The 11,054-nt window shown below is 42.0% G+C and overlaps 1 protein-coding gene across 1 annotated transcript in view; it reads right to left on the bottom strand.

Moving 5' to 3' along the window:
• CAMK1D (calcium/calmodulin dependent protein kinase ID) overlaps positions 1–11,054 on the bottom strand; it is a 349,263-nt gene that overhangs the window by 136,522 nt on the left and 201,687 nt on the right. The window contains exon 3 of the mRNA XM_034764971.1: positions 4,988–5,062. Coding sequence (XP_034620862.1) covers positions 4,988–5,062 — 75 coding nt within the window. The remainder of the gene's footprint in view (positions 1–4,987; positions 5,063–11,054) is intronic.

Below are 11,054 nucleotides of genomic sequence, written 5' to 3'. Positions count from 1 at the left end.
GGCAGCCCTTTCCCCCTGGCTGGGAGTGGGAGGGAGGAGGAGGCGGAGTTAGGGTGGGGAAAGGGGCGGAGTTGGGGCGGGGCTAGGGGGTGGGGAAATGGGCGGGGCCATGACCCGTGGAGGGTCCTCTTTTTTTATTTATGAGATATGGTAACCCTATCCAAGCTACAAAATTTAGATCTAGATTTCAACCACCACAAAGTGTGGAGGTGCTCAGATTTGCCTTCGTTATAGTCTATCAGAAATAAAGGCCAGCCACCAAATTCAGATTCATATTCAGACATTGAATCCTCCCAACGCAGGGGGATCTCTGGATCTCTCACAAAGAGGAAAAAGACCTTTCTGCCGGGAAACTATCTATGGCTCTAATGTTCCCTCCGATTGTCTCTATTTTAATCAAAATGCCCTTTCCCAGAGTATAGCTGAAGTTATACGCTGCTCCTCCAAACAAAGGAGGTTTTAAATAAAAGTAAAACATAGTAGGACTGGCTTTTTCAAGGCAAGAGATAAATGAAGACTACAAGCTAAGAAACACAAGAAATATAAATAACAAATTAGGCAGAGATGTAATCAAATGGGTGCCTGGCTCAACATAATGAATCTGAGCTATTGTAGCAACAAGTTGATGTTCCCTAGGAAACATCATGTGTAAATCTTCCTATATGGAATCCAGGAAATGGGGCATGTTAAATTGATCTTAATTCTTAGGAACTTAGTGGCGTTCCAGTCCTAAATGCCAAACTTTCAGAAGTTCATGCTATGGGCCAGCACACAGCAGGGCTGAATACTTATCTACATCCTCCCCCCTTGGGTGATTTGACCCTCTCCCCACGGAGTGCTGGAAGAAGAGTATTTCCTTGCTGTATCCTATGCAGAGCCAGAACCAGTCTGGCTTTGTTTGACTTGCAGCAAGTACCTGGGATAAAGGGCAATAAAAAGATCTAGTAATTTCTATAGGATTTTTCCTCATATTTTAACAGACAGGAAATACAGGATTAATTTCAGTCTAGTGTATAGCAATCAGAACACATGCAGCAACTTTTCATTCTACCTGAAGGAAATATTTAGTGCTACACCCTCTATTGGTTTCAGTGGAGCTCCAATGCACCTTAATGGAGCTGTGTTCATTACCCCAGCTGAGGTCCTTAAAATCCAACTTCCAGTCAACCTGTTTTACAAATATTTAAATAACAAGAAGAAAAAATTTGCTACAGAATGAAGAGGTAAATTATGAATGAGAAGAAAAGTACATTGATAAATATCCCCCTGGCATGCCAAGTTATAGCTAAACTACAGAAACATGTAAGAGGGCCCCTCTTCATTGCAACAGCTAGCCTGAGCTAGGATACTCAAGATACTCTATTCCAACAAGTGAGGGTGATGACCACACTGCAAACAACACTGGAGCTTCACAGAGTGATTGGATTAACAGAGTGATTGTATTAGCATCCCATGAGTTCTTGTAACTATAGCTGCTGCATTCCTACTGCATTACCAGCTCCAATGTCAGCAGCACCCCAACTTCAACCCACCCAAGAAGGTCAGCTGGCAGGAGTATAAAGCACCCCTTAACTCAGGGGTTTTCAAATGGGGGATTGTAACCCATCAGGACGTTGTGAGATTATTATGTGGGGGGCCACGAGCTGTCAGCCTCCACTCCCAAACCCCACTTCACCTCCAGCATTTATAATAGTGTTAAATATAAAAAATGTGTTTTTAATTTATAAGGTGGGGTGGTCACTACTACAGAAGTTTGAGAACCAGTGACCTAATTTAAGCTAAAGACAATACTGTGTGTAAGGGAGCTGGGTTAGGGCAAAACTCAAGTTATAGTTTGAGCTATTAATGCAGTGAAGACAAGCCCATAAAAATTTAGAATTCAGACAAGGGGAATATCTATCTCCTTGATAGTGTGGAATTGTTCTCTATGAGATATTTCTAGTGCTTTGTCCAGACTGCTTTTAAATAACCTGAGCTATGAGGCTTCCACTACTTCTTTGGGTCTGAGATCTCACACTGGAGAAGTCTTTCCTGATATTCAGATTCAATTTTCCTCCTCTTAATTTCAGCCCAAACGGTCCCTTAGCAGGTTACCAATAACAGAGAAAACAGGTGAACTCCAGTTTCACGGAAATAGTAGTGAATGTCTGAAGCCTTAAAATCACAATTTCAGAATAATGGATTTTGGATTAAATAAAAATTTGGATTCAGGGCAAGACACAAATTTCTGGCAACATGCAGATTCAGATATGTGGCGTTTGGAAAATCAGGGTTTGCCTGAAATTAAATAAGTTAATAAATAATAATAATAATTGATATTTTACTAAAGAAGTTAAACAAAAGCCAGTATTCTTAGACAATTGGTCATAAAATTGATATTTGGAGAAATTCACTTGGTTTGTTGGAATTTTTAGGACTCTGATATTCCTTTGCAGCTTCCCCTGCAGTACTCTGGGCAGGGACTGTCTTCTTTGTACAGGACCTAGCACAGTGAGTCCCCAATCTTTGGTTAGATTCCAAGGTGCTATCATAATAAATAATATTAAATATATCTGGCACTGGGATGATCCAGCTGACTGAGAACTGGAACATTCATAGCTTTATGTAAGTAGGAGGACATTTTGATTTCAACTCAGGGTTTCCAAACCAGGTTTTGAAAAGCAAAATGTTGAATCCCGGCCAATGGGAGTGTAGAGCCGGTGCTCGTGGTGGGGACAGTGCGTGGAGCCCCGTGGCCCCCCGCCTAGGAGCCAGACCTGCTGCTGGCCACTTCCAGGCGCAACGCGGTGTCGGAACAGGTAGAGACTAGCCCGCCTTAGCCGGGCAGCACTGCCAACGGGACTTTTAACAGCCCGGTCGGCGGTGCTGACCAGAGCCGCCACGACCCAGTGCCTTACATTCCACGACCCAGTATTGGGTTGCGACCCACAGTTTGAAAACCACTGGACTAGATTATAATGACCTTAAAATCTGTTCATTTATTCTAAACTGCACCAGTGGGCCTCCTTTGGGACAGAGGCCATTCTTCTTTTTATTTTCAATGTACTCTTTGCTAGAGCTGGTTGAAATTTTTTGAATGAAAAAGATGGAGGGGAGTAATCAAGAAGTGGTGGGTTGGTTTGAAACACTTTGCAAAAAATATTGACTTTTAAATTTTTTATTTTTACATTTGATCAATTTTTTTTATCCAAAGCATTATCAAAATCATTACTGAAATCTTTCATTGACCCCAAACCCAACACTTTCCATTCATGTTTTTCTTTCTGTCTTTTGTCCATCCAGTTCTAGTTTTGCCCTCTCTGATACTTCCAGCTTGTATCAGTTCAGGTAATGAGTTGGCCACACCAGGATCAAGAGATAATTCTCAATGTTGCCAACACAGTTGTCTCCCCATAAGAAGGTTACATGATTATAATGGGGCATGGAGGGACAGAAATATTATTCAGAGAGCTAATGTCAAGGTGAGCCTATATTTATACATATTTCCATTGGTGGTGGTAAGTGATTTCCATCTGACTTTCCTACCATCCGAGAGATCAATATTTGGACAGGTGTTCAGTGTACACCCCTCATCTGCTCCACTGGTATTGTTTGAGCACTGTGGTCAGACAAGGCAGACATTTCCTTTCATAGTTGGTTAATGGGTACAATCTTCTCATTTCCATATTTAAATACACACATGTGTGCTTATCATCTTTGATCCTCTATATCGCAGTACAGACTACATCAGCCAGGGCTCATTCTTATGGTTGCTTTTACAATCTTTTATTTCAGAAGAATGAAAACGGGGAGAGAGAAAAACTAACCTAGTTTGGTTCCCAGACAACTGAATTGTAGCAATTTTATACATATGGGGCCTGATACTGATCCCCTCGCACAATCCAGCTAGTACTTTACTCTGTGAATAGGCCCACTGATTTGAATGAGACACTGACAGATATGGTAATTTCTTCCATAATCTTGGGAGACCTTATTAAGTTTAAATATCTTTAGGGATACACTGTGTTAAAATGAAAAGTTTATGTATTATGCCATAGGTCGTATAGCCATAAGCCAGGATTGTATGTAACCTCTTTAGGGGAAGATGTGATGTGAGGCCTGGGAGTTCAAAGGTCCATATTGAAAATGTGCTGGAGAAGAATAGACTTTGGTCACAATAAGTGTGAAGTGTATTTCCTGGGGAATACCTAGGGAGAGGTTAATGCAAATTCTCCATCCCCAGTTATGTAAAAACCCAGCCTTTTGAAGCTACAACCTGAGGAGTGGGTCATTGTCTGCTGATTGCCTGTTCATGGAGATTGGAGATCAAAGGCACGAGCTGTATAAAGTTGTGGTTTTGAAGGACTAACATCTATCAGAGCCAAAGGTTGGAGTTGGGGATGACCTCTAATCAGCTTTTTAGCATGCATGCAGGTTCTTTCACATTTTTAATGTGTTTTGTCTGTAATACTTTCACCTTAAGAATAAATGTGCTTGCTTAGAAAGAGCTATCTGGTAACTTATAACTGCAAGCAATACACTGGTCATAGCCTCTAGAGGGAAAGCAAAGTGCAGACACTGGCCTTTTAGGCAGTCTGGCTTGCTGGAGATGTCACAGTGTAAATCAGGGAGCTGTGCAGCCTTAATACCCTAGTCAGCAGGGAACGAGACCGGGGTTTCAGCCCAAGAAAGGTGACAGCTGAGGAGCCAGGAGCCTAGAGTGGGTGCCCTTGGTAGACCATGAGGAGGGGAATGCAGGTGCAGTTACCCTGAAACTGTAACAGAGACTATTCACAGAATAATATTATCACACAATTTCAGCAAGAGCATCAATGTCTGGCCCATAGTGTTTTAAGCATCACTTCACCCATCTTCAGGGTCTTCCTCAGACTATAGCAAAATGAGTACATACTTCTAATCTGTTCTCACCTTCTTGGTTAAAGAAACAAACAAACAAACAAAAACGCTGACAATTTTGACAAGATGGTTAATTAATGGCATTACTTACAGTTGCATGACCAGGTACAAGTGGTTTGGACTCTCATATATGTCTTCCAGTGCAACTATATTTTCATGTTTTATTCTGAAAAGCAATAACAACAACACCAAAAGGTGAGTGCAAGGTCAAATGGTGAACTTTAAGCAGCTGCCCAACAGAAAGCTATTTTTAGTTAGATGTTACTTGGCGCTTGCGATTTACACAGTCAGAACTGAACCCAGTTCCGTATAAGCTGTCAGGAGTGCCTGGCAGCCCAGGAAACTGTTATTACTTAGCTAGCAGGAATGTTTCATGATGAAATATTTAAAGCATTAGACTTTTTTCTTCTCCTGTCAGATGAATAAAATGAACATCCAAGGTGGTATTTGGATGTTGAGTTCTCAGGACAGTAGCACATCAGAGTATAGGGATTTGCAAACTGTAGATTTACTGAAGCCAGTGTGCAGTTAGTAGCCAAGAGTGCAGGGATATGCATATATACAGATGCTGACCGCAGTGTTGACATCTGAGAGGCCACAGCTGTACAAAATCCTCATACTCTAAGTGGCTCCATTCCAACACAACACCCCATATACAGCATCTTCTCAGCACTTCCTCATAACATTGTCAATCAGAACAATATACTTTATGCTTCAACGGCGCTTTCCACCCACAGATCTCGAGCACCATAATAAATTAATTATTCAAACCATGACTCGCTAGTATTGTCATGACCCTCATATAGAAACCTTCTTATAATTTAAAAAGCCAGCTGAGTAGTTGCTATCAAGGCACAGATCACTGCTGCTTGGTATCACTGGGCCCCTGCTTTGTTAAAAGTGTTAACTTTTAGAGGCGAATCACCTCATCAGACAAGAATCTCATTAACTACTTGGAGCAAATCGTCTCTGAGATTATTGCTTAAGCAATTCCAAACAATTTCTAAAGCATACATTTAATTTGTATTAACCCTAAACTTAAGACCCTAAAGAGACTAACCATTTAACTGCAAGGGCTATAATATTAATTATACAAAGTGGAGAAGATTGCCTTAAGTGTGAGAGAAATCCCTGAAAAACTGTAAGCAGAATGTGCTGATTAAAGAACATACACACATTCACACACACAGGCAGAAAGAATAGCAGAGGACACTCATCAGTGAATGGTAAACCCGGTAAACTTTTTGGGGCATAATCCACCCCAAATTTATGAGAGATGCAATTAGGTACACAAAGCCCAATACTGAGCAGCGCTAAAGCATCTGACAATCCCACTGAAGTTGATGAAAGTGCAGAGTAGTCGGCATCCTGCAGGCTCTGCCTCATCATAATGTGCACATATTGGGTTGGTCCAGCTTCCAGTGAGATCACTGGAAAGATTGCCATAGACGTCAGTGAGAGAGAGAGATCAGACCTACATTCAGGAATGAAAAGCCACATTCATATAAATGACAAAAAGTAATGATCTGCCTTAAAACCTCCATATTCAGGAAGTTCCGTATCAGTGGCATATTAACCGAAATCTAACGCGCTGTAGGATATCATACAGCAATATATGTGTGGCTATAGGTCTTCTGCTCTCCGGAAGGATCTGAAAAATCCTTTGTTGCTCCAGTAAATTGTCCAGAGAAACAGCATCATAGCTCAAGCATTATAATATACATAAGAGAGCACTGAAGAAGATAAGCTTTTAAGTCTTAATTCTGGTGTGCAGGAATGGATGTCTAGTATCTTGGCTTTTCTATGGAAATTTTCCAAAATTATATAGAGCAGCTGCCTTAAAAAATTTCTCCAGTCACCTGTCCTGTCTCATCCCACAACTCAAAAGATGGTAACAGGAAAGGAGGACTCCCTGGTGCCTGATTTTCATGATGAAATGATGAAAGAGACAGTAACTGAGCAGATCAACCAGCTGTGTGTTTTTTCCAACCCTCGCTGACTTGATGTCATTTACATTCTAAGCTGGATTTGTTTGTATTTAAATAAACACACAACATCAGCCCTCAATATGGATCGAGAGTTTGTAAAATTCCATTAGGAAGAACATAGCCAGTTTTGCCGCAGTGGCTCCATCAGATCAGCAGAATCGGCAGCTGCCTGGCCTGCAGAACGTGTAGGAACCATTTATCTGGTGTGGCTCTGTGATGTGACAAGCAGGCTTTTTTTTCAGTTTGCCTCAGGCAACTCAAGACCACAAGGGCTTGATTTTCGGAAGTACAGAGAAGCCACAATGCTACTTGAAGTCAATGGCTCAACACCTCTGAAAATCAAGCCCTAAGGCTAGTGCTATATTTTTGAGCTAAGGGGATAGAAAGCATCTCCCAAACAGTCAACTTTTATTTTTATCCTGGCAGGGTGGAGGAGGGCTGGAAGGTCTACATTTGAAGTTAAAAACTCTTCAAAGAATAGAGAAGTTCACAATAAATGCTCATAAGACCTGCTACGCTAGCAAGAGCGGCTAGAGAAGGCATATGTGCTTATTACCAATTAGCTGGCTCTCTCAATGAAGGCCAAAGATGATCAAGCTCTATACCTTCCAGCAGAAATCACTATAATCAATGGGAACCACTGACTGTTCATCTGCAGTAACATTCAACTTGAGCAGAAATATAATTTAAAAAACAACAGGAAAGAGAAATTGCTTCAAGTTCTGATAAAGAATGATTAAACTTTCTTCGCTGGCGCACCCACCTGATTGTGGTAATGGACATGGGTAAGCAGGATAAGCGACAAGCCTGGTGTACCAGATGTGTGTCTCTCTCTCTCAGCACAATTCCCTGGCTCAGAACATCCAGAAAATGGCTGGATACACCAAGTATGTCCTTGCTTTCCATTCACTTGAATAGATGTTCTGTTAGATCAATTGCTGAGGATTGTTCAGTGGGAATTAAGGAGGTACTTGACAGTGTTGGAGCAAGAGAGAGCTTGGAATGGTTTAATTAGTTCTGCTTTTATCCTGGGCTAGTAGTGCAGCGTGAATCTCAAAAAATTCAGAGGATTCATTCTGATAAGCCCTAAAATGTCTGGATGCATATCCATGTGTGATTTATCTTATCTTAGGTGCTTACCTGGTCCCCATAACTGCAGTATCTGAGCACCACACAGTCTGATGTATGTATCCTCACAACACCTCTGTGAGGTAGGGCATTGCTATTATTCCCATTTGACAGATGAGGAACTGCAGCACAAAAAGACTGACTTGTCCCAGGTCACACAGGAAGTTTATGGCAGAGCAGAGACATAAACCCATGTTAACCACTGGCCATCCTTCCTCTCTTGAACTTTCCTGTTCCCTCTCCTCTCTTGCATAGTCATCTCCTTCCCTCCTTCTCACTCTAATTTAAGGTTTCGCGTACCAGTAATACATTTTAACATTTTTAGAAAGTCTCTTTCTATAAGTCTATAATATATAACTAAACTATTGTTGTATGTAAAGTAAATAAGGTTTTTAAGTATCAGAGGGGTAGTCGTGTTAGTCTGGATCTGTACAAAAGCAACAAAGAGTCCTGTGGCACCTTATAGATTAACAGACGTATTGGGTATTCACCCACGAAAGCTTATGCTCCAATACATCTGTTAGTCTATAAGGTGCCACAGGACTCTTTGTTGCTTTTTAAGGTTTTTAAAATGTTTAAGAAGCTTCATTTAAAATTAAATTAAAATGCAGAGCCCCCCGGACCGGTGTCCAGGACCCAGGCAGTGTGAGTGCCACTGAAAATCAGCTTGCGTGCTGCCTTTGGCATGCGTGCCATAGGTTGCCTACCCCTGTCCTAGAGTATGCTACCCGAGCCTAGACTTCATGGGAGAGTCCTGATTGCCACACATCCGTTCCACTTCCTGCTAACTGGAAGAGATAAAAAATGGACCCTGTATTTATTCTGAGCTAGACAACATATTGATGTTCCAGCACTACTTAATGACACAACATTATGACAGGACCATGGCAGTGACAGCACAGTGTGTAGATACCATAAAGCTGACAGTTTAGATTAGAAAGATAATGTCCACAAAGAAAAATACCTTGGTTAAAAAACAGTTATGGTTGCTTTAAAGAAACCTCAGCCTACACAAATCATTACAAAATGTGTCCAGTTAAGGCATACTCCAGTAACAGACCTCGGTCCTCCCACACATCACATTCACCATTTTCACAGACAGGTATTGTCCCTCTATAGACAAATCCTGTGCACCTCCATCATGCAGGCAAAACACACACCATGTTGTCCTCCATGATTAGTGTCCCTGTCTGTGAAATGGATTTAATACTGCCTACTTCACAAGGTTCATGAAAATGGTTCACACAACATTTGTAAGGTGCTGAAATAGAATGAGGATGTCAATAAATAAATCAAAGGAAAAGGCCTCTAGTCTCACTCCATCATTCTGCATCTCAAATACCAGGCACTAAAGGGCTTTTCCAGCTAGTGGAGAAAGGCATAACAAGAACCAATGGATGGAAGCTACAGACAGACTAATTCACATTTTTACAGTGAGAGTGATTAACCATTGGGACAAACTACCAAGGACAGTGGTGGATTCTCCAGCTCTTGATGACTTCCAATCAAGACTGGCTGCCTTTCAGGAAGATATGGTTCAGTCAAACAGAAGTTACTGGGCTCAATGCAGGGGTAATGGGTGAAATTCTATATAGTCTGTGATATGCAGGAGGTCAGACTAGACAATCTAATGGTCCATTCCAGCCTTTAAAAAAACCTATGACTCTACTTACATCCCTTTTCCAAAAACAAAGGCTAGGAAAATAAAGGAAGGCAGTTACTGTATCTGCATCAGCACTAAGGCTACATCTACACTACGGAGGGGGGGGGTCGATTTAAGATACGCAAATTCAGCTATGTGAATAGCGTAGCTGAATTCGACGTATCGCAGCCGACTTACCCCGCTGTGAGGACGGCGGAAAAATCGACTTCTGCGGCTTTCTGTCGGCGGCGCTTACTACCACCTCCGCTGGTGGAGTAAGAGCGCCGATTCGGGGATCGATTGTCGCGTCCCAACGGGACACGATAAATCGATCCCCGAGAGGTCGATTTCTACCCGCCGATTCAGGCGGGTAGTATAGACCTAGCCTAAGAGAGGGGAACAGTGCACTTGAGCAGCATCTAACACCTCAGCTGAAGCAACAAACAACCAACCTGAGTTTATACCAGCAAATTGATATGAGCAACCAAAATGCCACCGACTACCATTCTAAAAGTAGCAGTGTACAGACAAGAGCTCCCAGGAGCTGCTTGGATTTGTTTTAAAACTTATCTATTACAATGCACTAGGTACAGGGTGGGTTTCCTTTGCTCAGTATTTATTTGTTTGGCCTGTCCTGTTGTAAAACAACTGAGAGCAGCTTTGATAAGTGGAGCGATAGCAGGTTGTCTTCTTTCCTAGATGTTCACTAAGAACCACTGCGTCCACTACTAGGGAAATCTACATCACAGCTTCCTAAAGCAAAACTGAAATTTCGGAAAGGACGGATTCTGCTCCCAGGATGAGACCTATCCCACTAACTTCGATGGGAGCAGGATCTGTCTTTGAATGGGAACTGATATTTCTCTGCTTCATGCAGCAGCAGATGGTGGTGACTAGCACATGGCACTGAGTGTCCAGAGACTCAAATTTATCCATAGTACATTGGGCACACACAAGGCAACTTGCATTACATAACACCACCTTAAATGCTGAAGCGGTGACTCAGGGGGTGCATAGGAATCTGAGCTGGCCTTTGCACTAAGGGGTGAAATTCACTCCCATATTTATAAAACAACTTGGGTCCTTGGATGGATACTGCTGTAGAAGTGCAAAGGATTACAATGTGGAAGTGGAGATATAATGAGAGAAAGTATATCCATGAATAACTAAGAGGTTTCTACACCTCCGCCAGCTCCTGCTTGTCCCAGAGCATCGCTTGTATATTACTAGAGATCACTAATTATGGAGGCAGCATTCTCTGTTGATTAAAGCAGGGGACCCAGGTTTTATTGCTGCTGTGGCTGCTGACGTGCTGTGTGACCACAGGAAGGTCACAAAACTGCTAGTCTAGTGTGTAACTGATGATAATTAGCCATCTGATAAAGCACCTTAAGAACCTG

The sequence above is a fragment of the Trachemys scripta genome, chromosome 1 (assembly GCF_013100865.1).
Source record: "Trachemys scripta elegans isolate TJP31775 chromosome 1, CAS_Tse_1.0, whole genome shotgun sequence".
Classification (NCBI taxonomy): Eukaryota; Metazoa; Chordata; order Testudines; family Emydidae; genus Trachemys; species Trachemys scripta.
The sequence above is the reverse complement of the archived record's forward strand: the minus strand, read 5'-3'. Positions and strand labels throughout refer to the sequence as shown.